This window comes from Macaca thibetana, chromosome 1 (genome assembly GCF_024542745.1).
Source record: "Macaca thibetana thibetana isolate TM-01 chromosome 1, ASM2454274v1, whole genome shotgun sequence".
Lineage (NCBI taxonomy): Eukaryota > Metazoa > Chordata > Mammalia > Primates > Cercopithecidae > Macaca > Macaca thibetana.
Window position 1 is genome coordinate 16,886,353 of NC_065578.1, and position 23,552 is coordinate 16,909,904.

Here is a 23,552-nt window from a genome sequence, read left to right on the forward strand (position 1 = left end):
CAGTGGTGTGATCTGGGCGTACTGCAACCTCTGCCTCCTGGGTTCAAGCGATTCTCCTGCCTCAGTGACCCGAGTAGGTGCGACTACAGGCGCCCGCCACCACGTTCGGCTGATTTTTGTATTTTTAGTAGAGACGGTATTTTGCCATGTTTTCCATGCTGTTTTTAAACTCCTGACCTCAAGTGATCTACCTGCCTCAGCCTCCCAAAGTGTTGGGATTACAGGCGTGAGCCACCACACCCGGCCAGGGACTCCTTTTTTTTTTTTTTGACGCGGAGTCTCGCTCTGTGCCCCAGGCTGGAGTGCAGTGGCCGGATCTCGGCTCACTGCAAGCTCCGCCTCCCGGGTTCACGCCATTCTCCTGCCTCAGCCTCCCAAGTAGCTGGGACTACAGGCGCCCGCCACCTCACCCGGCTAATTTTCTTGTATTTTTAGTAGAGACGGGGTTTCACCGTGTTAGCCAGGATGGTCTCGATCTCCTGACCTCATGATCCGCCCGTCTCGGCCTCCCAAAGTGCTGGGATTACAGGCTTGAGCCACCGCGCCCGGCCGGGACTCCTACTTTTAATCCTGGCCACTCCTACCCCAGTCTCTGCGTGGCCAGCTCCTTGTTTCCTTAAGTTTCATTTGCAGATGTTCCCGACTATTCTTGAACTGCCTCATTTGGTCTAATGACTCACGGTATCTCATTCTCCAAATTTCATAGCACCTAAAAGTTCTATCCTTGCTAACATGGGACAGCATATGTTCCGATTTATCTCTGGTGCTCAGGATAGTGCGCCTAGCACGTGACGATCACTCATCTGCAGAGGACAGAGCTCTAGAACTGAAGGCTGACCGGGGCTTTAGATTTGGTGCTGTGCCAGAGTCAGGTGGGACCCCAGGGCAGTGGCCCAGCTCTCACAGCCTTAGCCAAAGGTGTCAGAGCCTTCTGAGGCCTGGGGGTTAGGGTTCTGTGGTCTTGAACACATGTCCATTCTGGAATGGGAAGGAGGTTAGACTCTAAACTCTATTCCTTAGTGGACATGACTCAGGCAAATCCTCATCTGAGCCTCCACTGAAGTCCTAAGAACAGCACCACCTCTACCAAGGCTTCGGTCTTTAAGGTTAACCAGAAGTCTGTGAAATTCCTCTTAGGTGGCAAATGCTGAGTCTCCTCACCCCTCCCTCCCCCACAGGGGTTTCCCAGGTGAGGTGTTACCTGGAGCCACCTGCCCAGGCGGTTGGGGTCCTCATAGACAGATGCCACCTGGCTGTTGCTCTTCTCACTCAGCTCCGTCACTGCGTCCACAAAACCCTGCAGCTGCAGCTCTCTGCCGTGGGAGAGAAGCCAGTTCTGGCAAGACTTTCACAGCTCCCTTACTGTAAAGTTATGACCTCCCTGTGCCAGGAGAGGGAGAACACCTCCTTCTCACCAGGAGAGGTTACATCCCTGCCCGTGAGGTCAACAGAGCAGCCATCCCCTGACCTTGGCACAAGCCAGAAGCTGAGCCCATCTTGTCCAATGCTACTCAGCTTTGCCCAGAGCCAGGTTGGGAAGTACCAGTGGCAGCCCCTTTCCTGGTAGCCAAGGCCTGCTCTGTTTATACCCTTCGGTCAGATTCTGCAAGTACGCTTCCTTTTTTGAGACAGTCTCGTTCTGTCACCCAGGCTGGAGTACAGTGGCAGGATCTGACTCACTGCAACCTCTGCCTTCCGGATTCAAGCAAATCTCCTGCCTCAGTGCCTCCTTTCTGCCGCCCAGTAGCTGGGACTATAGGCCCCCGCCACCATGCCTGGCTAATTTTTATATTTCTAGTGGAGATGGGGTTTCACCACGTTGGCCAGGCCGGTCTCAAACTCCTGACCTCAGGTGATCCACCCACCTCGGCCTCCCAAAGTCCTGAGATTATAGGTGTGAGTCACTGTGCCCAGCCTGCAAGTACCCTTCTATCCCAGGGAATCTGGGGACTCCCCCGGGCTCTCCTGCCTCAGCCTATCCAAAGGTATTAGTTGACTGTCTACCCAAGGGGGCTGTATTTTTGTCCTGAGAAGCCATGAAGCTGGGTACCCCACCCTTGAGATGACCAAGAAGGTTGTCATTTTTGTATGTGTGGCATGGGATGGGTCTTGAGCCTGGGATCTTCAAGGCATCGTGCACAGCATCAGGCTCACAGATCTACTGTGGACATCCCTTCCTTGAAGGGAAACAGCAGTGTGTGAAGCTGATGTTAAGACCACTCATCTGGCCGTGTGTGGTGGCTCATGCCTGTCTGTAATCCTAGCAGTTTGGGAGGCCGAGGCGGGCGGATCACCTGAGATTGGGAGTTTGAGACCAGCCTGGCCAACATGGTGAAACCCCATCTCTACCAGAAATACAGAAATTAGCTGGGTGTGGTGTCACATGCCTGTAATCCCAGCTACTTGGGAGGCTGAGGCAGGAGAATTGCTGGAACCCGGGAGGCGGAGGCCGCAGTGAGTCAAGATCATACCACTGCACTCCAGTCTGGGCAACAGAGCGAGACTCCATCTCAAAAATAAAAAATAAAAACAAAAAAACAAAACACTTATCTGAAACAAATGGGTCCTCAAAAGTTGGAGGTCAGCAAGGCCCTAGTATGGGGAAATATCGAAATTGGGACTGTAGTCCAGCTTCAGGTCCAAAGCTCATGTTGCTACTAATAGAATACAGCAATGTAACTGCTGGCATAGCACATGCATAGTATGTATGCTACTGCTCCAAAGAACCTATTTCTTGGGTCTATGCAAAGCCACAGGGAGCTACCAGCCTGACAAGGTCTAGAACAGTCTGAGGCTTATTGGGGGAAGGGAGTGCAGACCCAGCCTTGTAGGTCATATGCAGCTCTACTGGGTCAAACCGTGCCTGAATACCACGCTGTATGGAAGACTTGGGTTTCCTTGAACAAGTAGATACCCTCTGTGAATGAGAAACCCCTGTCTTCAAATACTCGAGATACCAAATCTCTGCTTTATGTCTTCTGTATCTGCCATCAGAATTCCATCAGACCTGCTGAGATTTTACCTTCTCATCCTGAAACCCGGTATTCCTCTGAGGACCACACTCCCCAGCAGCCCTCCCCTGGAAGAGCTGTCTGTCTGGCTTCTACACCCACTGAGCCTGGAAGAGGGGAAGAAGTCGTTTTTTTTTTTTTTTTTTTTGAGATGGAATCTTACTGTCACCCAGGCTGGAGTACAGGGGTATAATCTCGGCTCACTGCAACCTCCACCTTCTGGGTTCAAGAGATTCTCCTGCCTCAGCCTTCCGAGCAGCTGGGATTACTGGGGTGCACCATCATGCCTGGCTAATTGTTTTTGTACTTTTAATAGAGATGGGGTGTTACCATGTTGGCCAGGCTGGTCTTGAACTCTTGACCTCAGGTGATCTGCCTGCCTCAGCTTCCCAAAGGGCTGGGATTACAGGCATGAACCACCATACCCGGCAATTTTTATTTTTTATTTTTATGAGTTTTGCTCTTGTTTCCCAGGCTGCAGTGCAGTGGGGCTATTTCAGCTCACTGCAACCTCTGCCTCCTGGGTTCAAGCGATTCTCCTGCCTCAGCCTCACTGAGTGGCTGGGATTACAGGCATGTACCACATCTGGCTAATTTTTCTATTTTTAGTGGAGACTGGGTTTCACCATGTTGGCCAGGCTGGTCTTGAACTTCTGACCCTCAGGTGATCCTCCTGCCTCAGCCTTCCAAAGTGCTGGGATTATAGGTGTGAGCCACCACACTGGCTACCGTTTCCTATTAGTGTTTCCCACCCCTGCTAGAGTGTTCCGTCAGCATTATCCTTTGCCTCCTACTTAAAAAAACAAAAAAAGACAGCCTTCACATAAGGAATTTGCAATAAAGGGCAACGTGGTGGAAGTAATCTAGAGGCGGCTGGTGTGGAACGAGTGGGGCGGGGATGTCTTGCCTGCAAACCACTCCCAACTCTAATGGCTGCTCCTGCCACCCGGGCTTGAGCCATGCTGTGTCTAGACTGGTCTCTTGCCTTTTACTTGTACCTGACTTTCCACGTGGCCAGAGTGATCATGCAGACAGAACCCTTGGCTTCCCACTGTTCTGCCTTCAGGATCCTTTCTCCTTTTCTCCCTAGGCATGTGGCTACATGGCTAGAGACTGTGCCTGGATTCCCTGAAGCCGGACGTGGCCCCGTGCGTGTTCAGGCTTTTGGCACGTGAGGCGGTTGAGGAGACTTCCAGACCACTAGCAGCAACAATAGGTTGCAGCGCCCAAATCTTGGCTCTTTCTCCCTCCTAGGGCCCAGGCCTAGACCGAGGATGTGTGTACCCAGCCTCCACAGAGGAGGCAGCCACCCCAGGGGAAAGTATATATAACAAGACTGAAACGAACCAGGGCCTGTAAGTGGCAGTGGGTGAGCAGTACCATCTTTCTGCAGGTATCCAGGTGACAAAGCTTTCACCACTGTATTTAGAATACGTATGGCCCCAGATACCTCATCCTAACACTCAGGGCCCACAGGTCTCTGGCTCCTTTCACCCATCCCCACACCTCCCCTTCCTGGGCTCACACCTGTTCTCTGGTTCCATAGGAGTCTCATCATCCCTGGGACAGGTTCTCATCCTGACCTCTCCATTCTTCACCCTGCTTTAGAGCACTTGGTACCGTTTAAAACCGTGCCGTTTGATCCTAACATAACTGGGGGACTGTCTCATTCACTGTTCCATGCCCAGCTTTGGGAATATTCAGGCCTGTATTGGACTGTCTTGGGGCAGATCCGGGCAGATCCAGACAGCTCAGACAGAAGTGTTTCAACTCTCCTGGTGAGAGGTCCCAATGATCTTTACCCACCCCACCCTCATACAGAAAGAGGGTGCCAGTTATGAGAACCACCTGGCACAGTCAGCCTGAGGGTCTCTCACCTGCACAGGTAAACCTCCAGAGGCACCTGAGTGCAGGGAACGAAGACGCAGGGAGCCACCCGGAACACCACCGTGTCTTTATACAGCAGAGTCTCTGGAATTGACTGCAACCAGACGAGGCCCTGTTAGCAACCTGCTTCCACATTTACTCCCTCCCCTCCAACCCCCAGGGTTCTGGCCATTCAGCCCGGCCCCCAGCTGGGCCCCACCTGCCTTCTGCAGCTCTCCCCCAGCAAACCTCGAGCTCTGCCCAACTGTGGGAGATGCCTTTTTTCCCCCACCGGAGCATCCTAGTCCAAGGACCCATCTATTGTGGGGACATACCGGGTCTTGAGACTCCTCCACCAGGGACGCAGAGTAGGAGATGAGGCCCGAGAATTCGGCAGACGGGAACGCTATAGCTTCAACGTAGAAGGTCTCTTTCAAGTGGTTCCCAAGGAGGGCCAAGGTATAGGCGTGCTGGCCAGGCCCCAGCACCAACTCAAAGGTACTGGAGTTGTCTTCTAGGAGAGAAAGAAGGGATGGACCAGCCACTGAAGTAACCTGATGTCAGTCACCACATTTGATGGTCAAGGTACCAGCTCATTCCTCGTATCAGAGGCAAGGCTGTGAATTCCAGGAGGGCTGGAGCTGAACTGGCTTGGCTGTCCCTGTTTCTAGCATTCAGGGCTTGGTAGACAACCAGATGTCTGGATACAAGCAACGGCCAGTTCTCTACCAATGTTCCTTGAAGACCTATCACACACCAGGAGTTGGAGCTCAGGTGATGCCTTCTCAAGGCTCCTGCCTGGTATGAAGCTTCAGGGTAAGTGGTTCTGTATTTTGAGCCATGAATCCAACTCCTGTGATAATATCGTAAAGTCCTAAAGGTGAGAAACTCTCCCAGGCTGGGCTCAGCAGCCTCATCTGAAAAAGATCAGACACTTACCGATGCTAGAAAGGTCAGTGAGAAACATTTATTGAATGGATTATGCCTCCATCAAGGTTTCTGAGGAAACCAAGTGTTCTTATGATTATACATGTTAAGACTGTCTCCTAGTTTTAGGTCATTCAATACAAAACCATGCACAGAAGAGATCAGAAGGAGGTTGACCACACGTGGTAGTTGTCATTGGCTAACTAGATCCTAAGGTTTTTGTTTTTTGTTTTTTTGTTTTTGAGATGGAGTCCTGCTCTGTTGAGCAGGCTAGAGTGCAGCGGCACTATCTCGGCTCACTTCAACCTCCATCTCCTGGGTTCGAGCGATTCTTGTGCCTCAGCCTCCTGAGTAGGTGACTATAGGTGTGCACCACCATGCCCGGCTAGTTTTTTGTATTTTTAGTAGAGATGGGGTTATACCACGTTGCCCAGGCCGATCTCCAACTCCTGAGCTCAGGCAATCCACCTGCCTCAGCCTCCCGAAGTGCTAGGATTACAGACATAAGCCACTGCACCCAGCCCAAGTCTGTCCATTTTCTAGGCCAGAAATTACCCTGACCCAAGCTTCTCCCCCACCTGGGTCACTAGAACTCCCTCTTTCCTGGCCTGTCCTCTTTATCTGTTCCCAATGTGGCAGCTGTAGGCCTGATGATGGCTGTTTCTGCTTAAGATTCCAGGTGACTTATTTTCAGGGAATCCTAAGCTAGATTTACCTTGGCCACCAGAACCCCAAGAGATCCAGGAACTGTAGCATCCTCAGACCTTCTGCACAGCACTGCCAGCTGCCTCCATCTCTAGCTCCTCCAACGTGCCAGCAGATGGCTGCAGCTGTGGCCATGGCTGCCGCCGGTCAGGCGCTGTCCTGGGTCCGGGCCCCAGCAGCCCTCCCGATGGACTCTGCAGTTCTCCTGCAGCTCCTCCTTGGAGGCCCTGGGGATGCTGCTTACCGGCCCAGCCTCAGTCCTGCTGCTGGCTATGAGGGAACTGGGCCCACCAGGACCATTCCTGTGCTGGTTTCCTGCTTCTCATCTACCTAGAGGCTTCACCAACCCTGAGCCAGGCCTCATGGGGCAAGACCAGACAAGGCAATCCCAGGAACCCCTGCAGCTTCCTAGTGCAGACACAGCCCTCTTGACCTGCTATAGCATCGGCCGGCCCACGGCACCCAGCCCACGAACTTCTACACACCTAGGGCCTGCTCCTGTTCCGGGGACCTGGGCTCCCTGTGGCCATTCCACCCAAGGGTGATTCACCACCAGGCAGTAAGGGTGAGAGGGTCACTGTCTGTGTGCCACAAGCCGCTACTGGCTGGCTGTCCTGTGGTTGACCCTCTGGGGGACCTTCTGATAGCTAGTTTGTTGTGAAGCTGAAGCATAGCTAACATTTCGCTGTGGGCTTACTATCCTTGCTAGTAGCTCTGGTAGGTGTTTCAGGCTCGTGGCCTCACATCCTCAGGACCCTTCAAGGCAGGCATTTGTTGTCCCCATTAAAAAGAAGCATGAGGGAGGCCAGAAGCCCTGCGACCCAGGCACGCACAATTGCCTCTGCCTGGAAGGCCCTTCCTGCCCTCAGTCCTCACAGAGCTGCCCAGGAGGCCTTAGCTACCTCAAACTCTCCCTACCCACACTGGGGGCATCTTAAAGGGCTCCCTCCAGCTTCTGCTGGGTCCTTGGCTATCTGTTCATCTGTCGTAGCAGGCTCTGAGAGCAGGTAACATGGTTTATTCTTCCAGAGCTGGATCCTCAGGGCACAGAGCCAATACTGATGATTCGAGCTGAGCTTTTTCCTACCTGCTATGTACTGCTGGACCTACAGGAAGGTAGGTACCCTTCTTGGTTCTTCACTGGCACTTCCAGGCCATTTCTCTATTCCTCAAGAATCCCAGTTCCTATGAAGTGCTGACTATCAGATAACGCCAGCTACCCCTTTCTTTTGGGGATGATGTCATCCTCTCCATCCTTCGTGGATTGTTCTAGCACTACTTGTCTCCACTGCTGTTGTGTCACTGGTATCTGACAATGGACTAGAACATTCAGACATTTTGATCTCTCTTCAACCTTATTTCAATGAACCCGGGTTCTGTACCACCTTAGACATCTATTACAATGGTCATACCACAGACTAGATGCCACCTCCAAGGCAGACTCAGTGCCTTCCGATCTGTTTAACTCACCTATGCTCCCACCCCAGCGAGTCCTCAGTCTCAGTCCCAGATCTTCCTACCGATCCCCACCCTTCATCCTCACTTCCCTTTGACCCTTCTCAGAGCTCAAAAACCCATCACTACATCCTCTCTTATGCACACTGTCCACTCTACTCCCAAACCCTTTTCTAGTTTGTTTTCCTGGAAAACCTCCATTCTGGTCACACCAGGTCTTTAAAGCTCATTCTTGCACCTGAGGAGCTGGAGAAAACTATCACACCCAAAGGCTTCATTTCAGGCTATGACCAGACCTCAAGGCAAGCCACCAACACTACTCAAACACTATTGTCTCATTCCTGTCCACAGACCTGCCTGTATTCCATAGTCCTAAAGGCGATCCTTCTGCCTTGGCCTCCCAAAGTGCTGGGATTACAGGTGTGAGCCACCACGCCCAGCCTGTTTAGAACCTTGTCTTCTGGCTTTCTATCCCTCTGCAAACTTCTCAGATCTTCCCCTAGGATCCATTTCCCCATCCCTGTTGGATCAGTTCCAGCTACACATCTGCCCATGTACTACCAGCTTCAGACACGCTCGACTGCGTGCCAGCCCCCCATAATTACCACAAGTCTCCCTTTACCGAGGATTCTTTCCATGGCCTAGATTTACTGTGCCTACCCATTTCAACCTGACTTTTCACCGCTCTTATCAGTCACTAATGACTGCCATTCTGAGGATTGTGACTTAGGCATCTTAGTCTATCAACAGCGTTTGCCAGGGTTGGCCACGGCCTTACTTCGCCCAGGCTGGAGTGCAGTGGTGCAATGTCAGCTCACTGCAGCCTATGCCTCTGGGTTCACATGATCCTCCCCACTCAGTCTCCCAAGTAGCTAGGATTACAAGAGTAGCTAGGATTATAAGCTAGCGCCACCACACCCAGCTAATTTTGGTATTTTTAGCAGATGGTTTACCATGTTGGCCAGGCTGGTCTCAAACTCCTTACCTCAAGTGATATACCAGTCTTGGCCTCTCAAAGTGCTGAGATTACAGGCATGAGCCATCACACCTGGCCAGGGTTCTTTATAAAAATAATCTTTTATCTTAGAGACACAGGGTCTCACTGTGTTGCCAAGGCTGGTCTTGAATTCCTGTGCCCAAGTAATCCTCCTGCCTTGGTCTCCCAAAGTGCTGGGATTACAGGTGTGAGCCACCACACCCAGCCTGTTTCTAGAACCCTGTATTCTGGCTTTCTATTCCTCTGCAAACTTTTCAGACTCTTTTGCTCTTTTTGTGGTTCAAACTTTAGCATGTTTCAGAGTCACCTGGAGGACCTGTTAAAACATAACATGCTGTGTCGCCCTACCCTAGATTGTCGAATAAGCTTTTTTGTTTTTTGTTTTGTTTTTTTGAGACAGAGTTGTACTCTGTCACCCAGCCTGGAGTGCAGTGGTGCAATGTTGGCTCATTGTAGCCTCTGCCTCCTGGGTTCACTCCTACCTTGGCCTCCTGAGTAGCTGGGATTACAGGCATACACCACAATGCCCAGCTAATTTTTGTAGTTTTTAGTAGAGATGGGGTTCTGCCATGTTGGCCGGGCTGGTCTCGAACTCCTGACCTCAGGTGATCTGCCCGCCTTGGCCTCCCGAAGTGTTGGGATTATAGGCATGAGCCCCGTGCCCAGCCCCTAGATTATTGAATAATTTTTTTAAATTATTCTTTTGAGTCTCACTCAGGCTGGAGTCCAGTAGCGTGATCTCGGGCTGACTACAACACCTCTGCCTTTTGGGTTCCAGCAATTCTCCTGCCTCAGCCTCCCGAGTAGCTGGTGGGCATGCCCGCTACCACGCCCAGCTAATTTTTGTATTTTTAGTAGAGACAGGGTTACTCCATGTTGTCCAGGCTGTTCTTGAACTCCTGACCTCAGGTGATCTGTCTGCCTCGGCCTCCCAAAGTGTTGGGATTACAGGCATGAGCCACCACGCCCAGCCTGAATATGCTTTGTCAAAGAAACCAGTAGTTCTCTATGATCCACATGATGATGTATGGCATCCTTAGCAGGCTACATGAACTGTCGGACTCCAAGACCTGCCTGGCCTAATCCACCTACTTCAGCATTGGTAGGCTTCCCAGGGCCAGAGTAGCCCTTGTGGCCTGAACTAGACCCAGACCTCTGGTTTCTTAGGCTCACTCCAGCTCACATGTAAGATGGCCACGTCCAAGCTGGGCTACCTTTCCTGGCTAATCCCAGGCTACTTTGAAATCCAGCTGTGACCTATGGTCTGCCAAAGAGATGGAGTAGAAGATGAAGCCAAGGCCCCAGAGTGCAGGCCAGGAAGTGGCAGAAATACTCTCCAATGCTGGCAACAGAGATGGTGCCCTCTGACAATGGGCACAGTATAGACCACAGGGCTCTCTGCATTGCCCAGCTGAAGCTAAGCATGGTTTATAAGAGAAGGTAGCAGGTTGGGCCGGGTGCAGTAGCTCGCACCTGTAATCCCAGCACTTTGGGAGGCCAAGGCAGGAGGATTGTTTGCATCCAGGAGTTTGAAACCAGTCTGGGCAAAGTGAGACCCCATCTCTACAAGAAAAATGAATTGCCAGTTGTGGTGGCACACACCTGTCATACCAGCTACTTGGGAGGCTTAGGTGGGAAGACTGCTCGAGTCCAGGAAGCTAAGTCTACAGTGAGCTGTCATCACACTACTGCACTCCAGCCTGGGTGACTGGGCTAGACCCTGTCTCAAAGAAGAAAAACAAAACAAAACCCCAAAAAGCATGCTGGCACGTCCCTCCAGAAGCAGAGAGCTAGCTGTCATCGAGAGATTTAGAGGTACGCTAAGTACCGAGTCAGTTCAGGAAAGTCAAAAGACTCACAAGGCTCTTGCTGGAGTTGGGCATGTCTACCTCCTAACCAGTCCTCCATCTATAGAATAGGGTGTGCTACCTGCCTCCCAGCGAGAGGAGGGCTGAAGATGGGTGCTGGACGGCATGGTGGCTGGGATGCAGGTGCTACCATGGCTGCCACTCTAGGTTTTAGCCTCGGATTTCTGGGAATTTAACATAGTGGATCTTGGTTTAGAGTGAAGATGGATTCTCCTGAGAAGAGTCACTGGGAGCTGTGATCTAATCTGTGTAAGGCAATAGCTACTGTTTCAGCTAATATGTCTCTCTCCTCTTCCAGCCTGCAGGGAAGGCACAGCTACCCCCATTTTACAAGTGGAGAAAGTGGCTTAGGGGTGCAATAACTCACCCATGTGTACAGACTTAGCCTATGGTGAAGGTGGCAGCCAGAGAATCCTAGAAACACAAGTACAGCCACGGTAGCCTCTCATCTGCAGCTCTAGGTCTCCAGCAGGCTTCTGCCGGGGACCTTGCTGGGAGGAGGTGTGGGCACAACTTGCCTGGCACGTCGAGAGCAGGCAAAGCTGGAGCTGGCACAAGAACACTCACTTTGGGGCCAGTAGACTCTTGCCTTCTTCGACTCTTCCTTGGAGGTATGGAGGACTAGCCGATATTTCTTTAAGATACAGCTGGGGCCTTGGACACTCAGTGTCATCTGGGACAGATTCTTTATTTCTGGGCAAAAGACAAAGCAAAGGTTAAGGAATGTCTGGAGGCCAGCACTCTGGGGGTGGAGGGAGGAGCAGTAGAGAAGGGCCGGGAGTTTGAACAGAGCACCAAGGACCCCCTGCCTTTCGCTAGGGCCCAGGCCTGAAGCATCACCACTTCACTGCTTGTTCTGGGTGGTTACAGGCAAGCTGCAAACCCCAGGGCCTCCTTTTGAGGGAGGATGGCATTTACCCTATGGTCCCCACAAACAGAACAGGGCCTACCTCGATCAGTTCAGTGAGGGTTCACCTCCAGCCTCAGTAGGAACCAAGACATTCCATTCTATAGCTAAGACCCAGAACCCTGGTCCCAACCACAAGTCAGGATCCAAGACAAAATTTTTTTTTTGTTTTTGAGATGGAGTCTTGGCTCTGTCATCTAGGCTGGAGTGCACTGGCGCAATCTCGGTTCACTGCCCGCTTAGCCTCCCAGGTTCACGCCATTCTCCTGCCTCAGCCTCCCAACTAGCTGGGACTACAGGCGCCCGCCGCCACGCCTGGCTAATTTTTTGTATTTTTAGTGGAGACGGGGTTTCACTGTATTAGCCAGGATGGTCTCGATCTCCTGACCCCGTGATCCGCCCGCCTCGGCCTCCCAAAGTGCTGGGATTACAGCGTGAGCCACTGCACCCGGCCCCAAGACAATTTTTCCCCAAGACAGTCCAAAGTTCCTGGCCCAGACTACGAGAGGCTTTTTAGAAAGCAGGGCATATACCCCTATTGTCTTCATTTAGTCTTGTCAGCCAACTGATACATTTGGGAGGGCAACTGTATCATCCCCGTTTTACAAATAGGGAAACAAGATCAGGGAAGGTAGTGTGCTCAAGTTCACAGCTAGTAAATAAGTTTGTAACCATACGTGCTCTTTGCATGGCACCATGTGACCTCTCTTCCCGATTACACATCTACAACCCAGGACAAAAGATTTAATCAGCCCAGGTGTGGGGACTGGGGAAGAGGGTGTGTGGGGTGGTGGGAGGGGGCGGGGGTGGAGAAAATTAGTCTGGAATCTATATTTGCTGAGAAGCAGGGCAGCAAATGCCGAGACCCAGAAGGAAAGGCAGAGACAGTCTGAGGTCCTACCCTCTGAAAAGATCACTTTCTTGGTTTTCTTGTCCTCAGGCTGCTGGCCCACATCAGCAGGGTTGCAATTCACAAGCAGGATGGCACCCCAACCGCTGGGACCCCAGATCCATTTTTTCTGCAAATGAGATAGGAACGTTGGCTCAGGAAGGAGCCAAGTAAATCCTCTGCTTCTCGGATGCCACCTCATAGCAGAAAGGCCCAGCTAAGCCTTTCTCCAGGGTCACAGGGACCCATGGAACAGGACCAGTGAGGTCAAGAATCTGTAGACACAGGAAGGTAACATCAGGTAAGGAGGCTAAGAGGAAGGGAAAGAAGCTAGGTTCGGGGTTACCAGTTACCTACCTCATATTTCAGGGTCAGAGAATCAGGAATGAGGCAAACTGGAAAAGAGATGTACCACCTGGCAGCAGCAGCTAATCTTCTCGTCTAGGAGACTCCACAACCAGGGTAGGACATGTGCCTAGAGTTGCCAGATATTCTAGTTTTGTTTTAGTGAGGTAGAGGTTTAATCAGTTCTGATCCCAGTACTTTGGGAGGCTGAGGCAGGCGGACCACTGGGGGTCAGGAGTTTGAGACCATCCTGGCTAACAGTGAAACCCCGTCTTTACTAAAAATACAAAAAAAAAATAGCCAGGCGTGGTGGCAGGCACCTGTAGTCCCAGCTACTTGGGAGGCTGAGGCAGAATGGCGTGAACCTAGGCCGGGCGCGGTGGCTCAAGCCTGTAATCCCAGCACTTTGGGAGGCCGAGACGGGCGGATCACGAGGTCAGGAGATCGAGACCATCCTGGCTGACACGGTGAAACCCCGTCTCTACTAAAAAATACAAAAAACTAGCCGGGCGAGGTGGCGGGCGCCTGTAGTCCCAGCTACTTGGGAGGCTGAGGCAGGAGAATGGCGTGAACCCGGGAGGCAGAGCTTGCAGTGAGCTGAGATCCGGCCACTGTACTCCAGCCTGGGTGGCAGAGCGAGACTCCGTCTAAAAAAAAAAAAAAAAAAAAAAAAGAATGGCGTGAACCTGGGAGACGGAGCTTGCAATGAGCCGAGATGGTGCCACTGCACTCCAGCCTGGGCAACAGAGTGAGACTCTGTCTCAAAAGGAAAAAAAAAAAAAAGTTAGCCAGGTGTGGTAGCACACGCTTGTAACCCCAGCTACTGAGAGGCTGAGGCAGAAGAATTGCTTGAACCTGGGAGGCAGAGGTTGCAGTGAGCTAAGATCATGCCACTGTACTCCAGTCTGCGTGACAGAGGGAGATTCCATCAAAAACAAAAAACAACAAAACCCAAAAACCTCACAAAAGAAAAATAATTTAATCAGCTCTGACTTGTACCATGACAGTATTTTTCCCCGCCCCCCCCATATCTAATCCATCAGCAATGTTACAGCAGTTTGGCTAGATACTAGGAAGGTCAGAGCAAGTGAGCCTGTGGGCAGATTTGGCTTATAGGGGTCCGTTCCCCGCCCCCTTTTGCTGGCAGACTCACCTTAGCCTGTTTGTCACTTGACATCTCAACTTGCCCACTGCGGTAGATGTCTACCTCTAGAGAGACCTCTGAAAAAGAAAAGGGTGTCCCAGCCACCTAGACCTGCCAGATGGAACCTCAAAGTTACAGGGTATCTCCTGCGGGGCTGCCCAAGGCTGGCATCAGGGCATCCAGCCTTTCTGGCATGCTATCAGTTTAGAAGCAGAAAGCATCCTCAAAGGTGACAGCTTCACACTTCATATCAGCAAGCCTAGAGAGGTCCAAGTAGTCACATGTCTACCCCAAACTTCCCGGGAACTCACAAAACAAGCCCATCATGGTCCTCATGCCATCTCATGCCTTTCGGCCTCTACTCAAGTGATTCTTACTTGCAAAGTCTACCTCTCTAGCCTTCTGGACAACTTTATGCTCCAAGACATAGGAAAGTCTTAATATGGCCGGGCACAGTGGCTCACTCCTGTAATCCCAACGCTTTGGGAGGCTGAGGTGAATAGATCACTTGAGGTCAGGAGTTCGAGACCAGCCTGGGCAACATGGTGAAACCTCATCTCTACCAAAGATACAAAAATTAGCTGGGCATCGTGGAGGGCACCTGTAGTCCTAGCCTCTTGGGAGGCTGAGGCAGGAGTGTCACTTGAGCTTGGGAGGTGGAGGTTGCAGTGAACTGAGATCACGCCACTGCACTCCAGCCTGGGTGACAGAGCAAGATTCTGTCTAAAAAAAGAAAAAAAAATTTCAATACGTGACAATTCTAAGCCCCTTTAAAACTTAAGGATTAGCTGGGCACGGTGGCTCATGCCTGTAACCCCAGCACTTTGGGAGGCCAACGCAGGCAGATCACCTGAGATCAGGAGTTCAAGACCAGACTGACCAACACGGCAAAACCTTGTCTCTACCAAAATACAAAAATTAGCCAGCTATGGTGGCCGGTGCCTGTAGTTTCAGCTACTCAGGAAGCTGAGGGAGGAGAATCGCTTGAACCCGGGAAGTGGAGATTGCAGTGAGCAGAGATCATGCCACTGCACTCCAGCCTGGGTGACAGAGTGAGGCTCCATCTCAAAACAAAACAAAAAACCCAAAAACAACCCCCCTCCCCCCAACACAAAACAAAAACACACTTAAGGATCTAGGTTTTTGCCCAGGTACTGTCATAGGGACTGCCCCGCCGCCTTAGCATACCAGCTCCCATCCGTTCCACCACACAGGGGACAACCATGTGGCTCTAGTGTGGTCTTTTGTTCACAGCTCTTATTTGACATCCTGATTCTTAACTGGAACATCAGGGCCACAAATGTGGGACTTGTTTCCTGTTACGTCATCAGCACCTGGCCAGCAGATGCTCAGGGACCAGATGCCCACTGCGAACTTGGCTGCCCCAGGTCCTAGGGATCTAGCAGCGTGCAAGACGGAGACCTCGTCTCTTTAGAGCTTACATGAGCACGTATGTGTGCACCAGGGGAGGGGCAAGCAGATATATCAGTTTAATGGCAATAATCATTGAGGGATATGGGAGAAGGAATGGAGTGGGGTGTTTCAGTTTTAGATGATCAAGGAAGCCTTAGTTAACATTTGAAAAGAGACCTGAAAGAGGCAAGAAAATCTGGGTTAACATCTAGGGTAAGACCCATTAGGGGAAATAGGAAGCCCAAGGTGGCAAGGCCAAGGATCAGTGTAACCAACAGCACCCAGAGCAGAATGAGGAGGATGACGCAGGGGGAAGATTCGCAGGTGGTAAAGACAGAGGCAGCCCAGGGTTACTTGTGTAGTTTTGTGGGCAGTGACTTTGGCTTTAATCCAAGCAACATGGAAGCAGTAGGAAGGAGTTATCCAATATTCCACTTAAAGATGTGCCACTCTGGCTGCTGGATCAAGGCTAGAGGTCTAGTCAGAAGGGCAAGGGTGCCAGCATGAACCCCACTGGGAGGTCTGGGCTGTGACCTAGGTGAGAGGATGGGGGCTCGAGCCAGGGCGAGCACACTGGGAGTATGAGTTGCTGGATTCCGGCGAAACATCAGGTAACACTCACAAGATTCAGACTGCTGTGGGGTAAGAAGAGTCAGGTGATGCCAAGGTTTACACTAGAAGGATGGAGCTACCCGCTACTGTGATGGAGGGACTACTAGAAAAACAGGTTTTCAGGAGTAGAGAATTCATTTGCATTTCAGACATCTGTCAGATACCCAAGCGATCATGCTGGTCACGCAATATCCAAGTCGGGTTTGTGGGAGCAGCCTGTCCATAGGTAACATTAGAGCCATGTGACCAGCCTCCTGAGCTCGAGACACTTCACTGATTGAAAGCAGGGGGACAAAGGACCAGGAAGAGCTCCAAAGTGCTCTGAGAAGGAACAGGCAGGAGGAAAAATAAGTTGAACATCCCTGAAGCGTTCAAGTGTGTTAAGAAGGTACGTGGCTCACGCCTGTAACTCCAGCACTTTGGGAGGCTGAGGCGGGAGGATCACTTGTCAGGAGTTCGAGACCACATTAGGCAATATGGTAAAACCCTCTCTATGGGGGCAAAAATAACAAAAAAAGAAAATCAGCTGGGGTTGGTGGTGCATGCCTGTAGTCCCAGCTACTCTGGAGATTGAGGTGGGAAGAGCCTGGGCAACATAGGGAAACCTATGTCTGTATAAAAAATTAAACAGGTATGGTGATGTAACACCTATGGTCCAAATTACTGGAGAGGCTGAGGTGGGAGGATCATTTGAGGCTGCAATGAGCCATGATCGTGTCTCTTCACTCCAGTTCAGCTTAGGCTACACAGTGAGACTCCGTCTCAAAAACAACAAGACCAAAAAAAAAAAAAAAAAAAAAAAACCAAAAAAACCCCACACAAACCAAAAACTTAGTGTTGTAGATGTTAGAGTGCTATAAGAACTCCGTTGGTGGTAGGTGTCTAATTTGAGAAGATTCTAGAGAAATTGAGGACACAGATGGCTCCTCAGGAACAGAGGTGGGAGAACAGACTTTAAAAGACAACATAGGCCGGGCGCAGTGGCTCACGCCTGTAATCCCAGCACTCTGGGAGGCTGAGGCGGGCGGATCACAAGGTCGAGTCCCATCCTGGTTAATATGGTGAAACCCTATCTCCACTAAAAGTACAAAAAATTAGCCAGGCATGGTGGCGGGCATCTGTAGTCCCAGCTACTCTGGGAGGCTGAGGCAGGAGAATGGCGTGGACCTGGGAGGCAGAGGTTGCAGTGAGCCAAGATCGCACCACTGCACTCCAACCTGGGCAACAGAGCTAGACTCCATCTTTAAAAACAAAAAACAAAAACAAAAAAACACCCACAAACCCAAGAACCAGGTTTAAGAGATGTTGTGGCCAGGCACAGTGGCTCACACCTGATAATCTCAGCACTTGGAGAGACCGAGGCAGGTGGATCATGAGGTCAGGAGTTCGAGACCAGCCTGGCCAACATGGCAAAAATCTGTCTCTACTAAAAATATAAAAATTAGCCAGGAATGGTGGTATACGCCTATAGTCCCAGCCGGTGAAGTAGGAGAATCACTTGAACCTAGGAGGTGGAAGTTGCAGTGAGCCAAGATCATGCCACTGTACTCCAGCCTGAGTGACAATAAGACTTCATCTCAAAAAAAAAAAAAAAAAAAAAAAAAAAAAAAAAAAAAAAGAAAAGAAAAGAAGAAAAAAAAAAAGAAGAAAAAGAAAAAGTAGATGTTATAGAGCTTGTTCCTGAGTTGATGGGGGTGATCTAGAGAGCGGGGAAGGGTGGCAGCTTCTTACATTGGTAAGAATTGACAAAGGAATGTTCTTGAATGAGAAGAAAGGATCTAGTGAGGCAAAGATTAACTTTGGACCAGACACGTCAACTGTAACAAAGGAAGAAGGTAGGCACCAGACAGGCGTAGGTGGGTAGATGGCAGCGACACGGAAGTTCTGGCTGTTCTATTCTCAGAATTAGGTCGGCAGTGCATGAAGATGGAGCAGCGATTGAACGTCAAGGAGGGCGTGTGAGTGGGTATCTCAAATGAATCCATTTAGGAGTTTGTTCAGGAGTTCCTGGGGCCCACAGGAAGCATCTTGTTATGGGGAGAATCCTTTTTGGCTCCTCTTGCAATCCCACCCTTTCCCCCACCCCAGCGGTGGGCTGGGCCCCAGGCTCCCAGTTGGAGCAACACTCACCAATGCCAGTGAGGTACACCAGAGCTGTGCCCACGGGGGCATCCTCATTGGGCCCATAGTACGTGATGGAGACCTGTGGAGACAGCATTCCGAACCCACAGGCGGTGTTGAAGGGGAGGGACCAGGAACAGAGCCCCAGGCAATGTGCTGAGTCTAGGCCTGTGACCTTGGTCTGGTGTTACAGCTTCTGAAGTCTCACCATGAGCTGGTACAGGGACCACAGCCCTGCGCTTAGGGCTGAGTCAGTCCCCCGAGGACTTAGAACCTGCCATGACCCCCAACGCCAACCTTGTCGAGAGCCAGGCTTGCAACCACCTGTCCAGGTGAGAGCTGTATCCCTGATGGCAGCGGGATCGAGGGACTTACCCCATACCACTCAAAGGGATTTAAGATCCAGGCTGCCTGGCTCTAGAGCCCAAGTTTGAAACCACACTATACATTCTCCCTGCTAACCCCACCCTCCCAGGTCCCATCCACTACTCCATAAGGTGCACAGTGGGGAAACAGGCCTCTGGTGGCTTAAGCTGCTAAGGACACCCAGGTGGGGAAGCAGCATTAGGATTCAGTCTTTCCTGTGTCCCACACAGCCTCTACTTTATGCTTTTAGAAAGACACCTGCACTCCAGCCACTGGCCCTGACCACAAGGTCTTGGTCATGAACCAGAGACCCAACCATTGGCCAGAGATTGTGAGAGATCCACCCCGTCCTTAAATAGAAGCTTTAGTCCTCCAAGGTCAAGGTTCTTTGTTGGCCACTCCTGAGGGTGCTGGAGGCCAAGCCCTGGGCAGAGAATGGTTCTCAGGTAGTCTGGAGTTCCACTGGGACCTATTGTGGCCTCCGTTCTTATCCAAGATACCTTTCTTTGCAATGGAGTTTTGTTCTTGTTGCCCAGGCTGGAATGCAGTAGGACAATCTCAGCTTACTACAACCTCCACCTCCTGGGTTCAAGCGATTCTCCAGCCTCAGCCTCCTGAGAACCTGAGATCACAGGCACCTGCCTCCACACCCGGCTAATTTTTGTATTTTTAGTAGAGACAGGGTTTTGCCATATTGGCCAGGCTGGTCTCGAACTCCCGACCTCAGGTGATCTGCCCATCTCAGCCTTCCAAAGTGCTGGGATTACAGGCATGAGCCACCACACCCTGCCAGAGATGCTCAGTTGCTATCTAAGTCCACTACTTGCCTCTCGGGGAATTGCCTGCCCTGGGCACACAGTGCAGGTGGGTGTGTACCCTACTCCTCTGCAGCAGACATCTCCAGTAGGTCCTGCAGGGTGTAGCGGGAGGGAGGAAGAGCTCTCCCAGTCCTGAACTGCTCCATCATGGTTCTCCCCAGCCCCGCATTGGGGGCACCTGGAGAGCTTTAAACCAGAGGCTAGGGTCCTAGCCCTGAGGTTCCACTTTAATTGGTAGAGGGGGTGTGGCCTGGGTATTGATGTTATCAGGTCCTGTGGTTCTCACCTGCAACCAAAGTGGAACACTCCTGCCCTGAATGAGCCACCTGCTTCTACCACAGGAGACCACTGCTGCCACCTTGTGTACAAGGTGGAGGGAAACCTCCCCACCGTAGGCACTCCGTTAGGGAGACAGCTTACCCAGGGGCAAGAGTACACGCTTGGCTTAAGCTCAAATCCTGGGTCTATCCCACTCTAGGTAGGCTGCTTAGGTTTAGACACGGCACTCTGTGCCTCAGTTTCTTCATTGTGAAGTGATGGTAGGCCAGGCGCAGTGGCGCATGCCTGTAATCCCAGCACTTTGGGAGGTGGAGGCAGGTAGGTCACTTGAAGTCAGGAGTTCGAGACCAGCCTGGCGAACATAGTGAAAGAAACCCCGTCTCTACTAAAAATACAAAATTAGCCCGGCGTGGTGGTGGGCGCCTGTAGTCCCAGCTACTCGGGAAGCTGAGGCAGAAGAATCGCTTGAACCTGGGAAGCGGAGGTTGTAGTGAGCCGAGATTGTGCCATTGCATCCAGCCTGGACAATGAGAGTGAGACTCTCAAAAAAATAAATAAAATAAAATAAATGAAAAAAAAAAAAATAAAGCCATGGTAGAGGCCCACAGCCCAGAACATGATCCAAGCTCTCTGGTATGTAGCATGCATTTAGGACGCCTTAGCTATTACATCTCTTTCAAGTCTCCACATCCAGAAGAGCTGCCTTCACCAAAAGCCTGTCTGAGTTACGCTGCTAACACCTTGAAGCCAGACTGTGGCGCGGCTAGGTCGGAAGCCAGCCCAGCATCACCGTCAGGGGCTCGCATGGCTGAGACGAACTCGCCCAGCTTGAATCCCAGTTCTGCTCGTTGCTGACTTGGCAGGGCACCTTCTCTAGGTGCCTCCGTTTCTCTGTAAAATGGGGTCATGGCGTGCCCACCCCACTGGTCTGTTGCAGACACTGGATCAGTTCAGACATACAAAACAACGTGTTTCACAGGCTCAAGTCATGTCTGCAGCCAGGAGGGAGCCCCAGTTGCTGTGTTAGCTCCCATCCCTGGAAGATGCCCCTCACCTCTTCCCCTGAGGCTTACCTTATCCGCATCCACAGAAGGGCTGGGTGATATCATCTTCACTGTGGCGTACGTGGGATCAGACAGGGGCCACCAGATGGTGGCGTCCTCCTCCTCAGAAATCACTGTGTTGGCCACATCAATCAAGACCCTCCCAGAGCCATGGATGGTGAAGCACTGGCACTTCTGGGGGGCACATCTGGTTTGCCAGGTAAGAGACACATGTCAGGGCACACTCACTCGCCTTCTCAGCCTAGGAGATGACTGGCATGGGGGAGAGGACGGCTCCCAAATCCTCATTCTCCTTAGGGTGTTGAGGCAGAGTGTTCTGGGGTCCTTATTCCCACCACCCCCTCCCAGAGGACCCCAGTGTTTGCTCTCTGACAAGCTGCAGCCCAAACCCCACCCTGCTACCAACACTGCAGAAGTTACCACAGCTACATCTTAGTAATAAGCACCCAACTCCCAAGAAGGGAGGAGCCACAAAGGATCCCCCTAAGGAAAAAGACCAGGGCAAGGGACTCAGGAGGTTGTATTATGACCCTGCTGTCAGTCACCTCCACCTGCAGGCTCCAGCATCTCGCAGTCTCCCTGGCCCACTCCTCACAGCCCCCCGTGGACGAGCCTCCCCACGGTTTCACACACAGGGGGACAGAGAGGCCAAGGCGCTTGGCTCGCTAAGAGTCCATGGCAGCTGCTACAGGGCAGAGGCAGGATTTGAGTCAGAGTCCTGCAGTGGTCGGAACTGGGAGGCCCCCGCTAGAGACCCAAGGCTTCCCAAGATGTGGCAGGACAGTGAGGCTAGAGAAATAACCCCCGACTCCCAGATCAAGGGGACTGGGTCCCAGGCCTGCCTGCCTCTGTCTGCCAGCTCTGGCAGAGCTCTCAGCATCTCACCCGCTGAGATCCAAGCAGATTTCTGTGCCCAACACACAAACGGCATGGGCAGGGCTGTCTAGGGACAGGCGGACGATACTCTGGAAGGACATGGCTCGGCCCTCCACGCTGACCATCCTCAGGCCTGCACCACAGCCCTCTCTCGGCACAGCAGTCTCAGATGCCCCAGGGCTCACCCTGTCCTCCCCTGTTATGCAGCCCAGGCCTGTGCAGCCCACCCCCTTGTTAAGAGAGGGAGGGGTCAGCAGCTGCCCAGGTGGCACTGATCTTCCCTCTCAGCGCTTCCTGGTGACTGAGAGTCGGGGGAGCAGGTGGCATCAGAACCCCTTCATCACCAATTTATCAGGCAGCTCGTGCCGGCAGAGCTGCAGGCCAGGGGAGTATGAGGCCAGTTACTTAGGCATCCCTGGCCTTCAGCTGGGAAGAGGAGGGGCTCTGGGAAGTCGGTGCCTTGGAGTGGTCAACTTGGCCATGTTGCTGCAGGACTCAGCTGGAAGCTGTCGGGGCAAATATCTGCAGAGGGCAGTTGGGAGCAGCTGATGGGAGTGGTCAGGATGGCAGTGTGTGGCAGCATGCCCAGGCTCTAGGGTCTTAGTTCTAGGGTGTGTGTCTCCTGGAAATTGATGAAGGAGTTCGGCAAAGTGCTGGACTGGTGGTTTTGTTTTGTTTTTGAGACGGGGTCTCTATCACCCATGCTAGAGCGCAGTGGCGCAATCACAGCTCACTGCAGCCTCAACCTCCCTGGCTCCAGTGATCCTCCCCATCTCAGCCTCCCAAGTAGCTGGGACTACAGGTGTGCACCGCCATGTCCGGCTGAGTTTTGTATTTTTTGTAGAGACCAGATTTCGCCATGTTGCCCAGGCTGGTCTCGAACTTCTCGATCCAAGCAATCCTCCTACCTCTACCGGCTAAAGTGCTGAGATTACAGGCGTGAGCCACAGTGCCTGCCCAGACCACGTGGTTATTAACCCTCCGGTGGTTTCAAAAATTATCAAGGGTACTTGTTAACATTGCAAATTCCTGGTCCCAGAAGGTCTAGGGTGTGGTCCAGGAACCTGCATCCCAACCCCCAGTGATTAAGGTGAGCTCCTTGCTTACAGCTGTGTCACGGGGGTGGGGGCACAGCAAGTGTTGGTGGAATGAATACATCAAGCCAGGGTCACCAGCTGCTACCCATCTCAGCCGAGCCCACAGAGCAAAGAAATAGGAATTCTTGCTCTGGCACAAGAAACTTACATAACTTACTTTAAAATTGTGTTCATTTCATGTCTTAAGCTTGGATTGAGCTCTTTTTTTTTTTTTTTTTTTTTTTTTTTTGAGACAGGGTCTCCGTCACCCAGGCTGGAGTGAAGTGGCGTGATCATGGCTCACGGCAGCCTTGACCTCCCAGGCTCAAGTGGTCCTCCCACCTCAGCCTCCTGAGTAGCTGGGACTACAGATCTGCACCACCACGCCCAGCTAATGGATTTACATTTTTCGGCAGAGATGGGGGTCTTGTTATGTTGCCCAGGCTGGGTCATTCTTCCTCTTGAATAGGTACCACATGCACATGGTTCCAAGTTCAGAATCTCCCTCCTGCCCTGTCCCTTACCCACCTGTAGGTGGAGGTAGTGACTGTTATCCGTTTCTTGTCTTTCCAAATAAATGTTATGCATGACCAAGTAAACGTGTGTGTATCCGTTTCTTCTTCTCTTCCTCCTCAAATACTAGCATACAGTTAGATAAATTCGAAGGGGCTTTACTGTGAGAAAGGGAAGGACGTGGAGTCTATTTTAAGGTTAAGGGAAAAAGGCTTCTGCAGGTTCCTTCAAGGTGACATCTCAAGACTAAAGAGAAAAGTTATAAAATGCAAAGTTAAGCTGCTTGGTTACAATTACAAA

The 23,552-nt window shown here is 51.7% G+C and overlaps 3 protein-coding genes across 3 annotated transcripts in view; 2 read left to right on the forward strand and 1 right to left on the reverse strand.

Moving 5' to 3' along the window:
• PADI6 (peptidyl arginine deiminase 6) overlaps window positions 1-21,847 on the reverse strand; it is a 30,391-nt gene extending 8,544 nt beyond the window's left edge. The window contains exons 1-9 of the mRNA XM_050791139.1: window positions 21,673-21,847; window positions 20,797-20,974; window positions 18,270-18,342; window positions 14,124-14,191; window positions 12,638-12,755; window positions 11,397-11,522; window positions 5,213-5,391; window positions 4,889-4,992; window positions 1,202-1,313 (exon numbers count right to left, since the gene is read on the reverse strand). Of these exons, the coding sequence (XP_050647096.1) occupies window positions 1,202-1,313; window positions 4,889-4,992; window positions 5,213-5,391; window positions 11,397-11,522; window positions 12,638-12,755; window positions 14,124-14,191; window positions 18,270-18,342; window positions 20,797-20,974; window positions 21,673-21,788 (1,074 nt within the window). The 5' untranslated portion in view covers window positions 21,789-21,847. The remainder of the gene's footprint in view (window positions 1-1,201; window positions 1,314-4,888; window positions 4,993-5,212; window positions 5,392-11,396; window positions 11,523-12,637; window positions 12,756-14,123; window positions 14,192-18,269; window positions 18,343-20,796; window positions 20,975-21,672) is intronic.
• Window positions 1-23,552, forward strand: part of SDHB (succinate dehydrogenase complex iron sulfur subunit B) — a 689,037-nt gene that overhangs the window by 302,996 nt on the left and 362,489 nt on the right. The window lies entirely within an intron of this gene.
• PADI2 (peptidyl arginine deiminase 2) overlaps window positions 1-23,552 on the forward strand; it is a 579,517-nt gene that overhangs the window by 241,735 nt on the left and 314,230 nt on the right. The gene's annotated exons all lie outside the window — the stretch shown is intronic.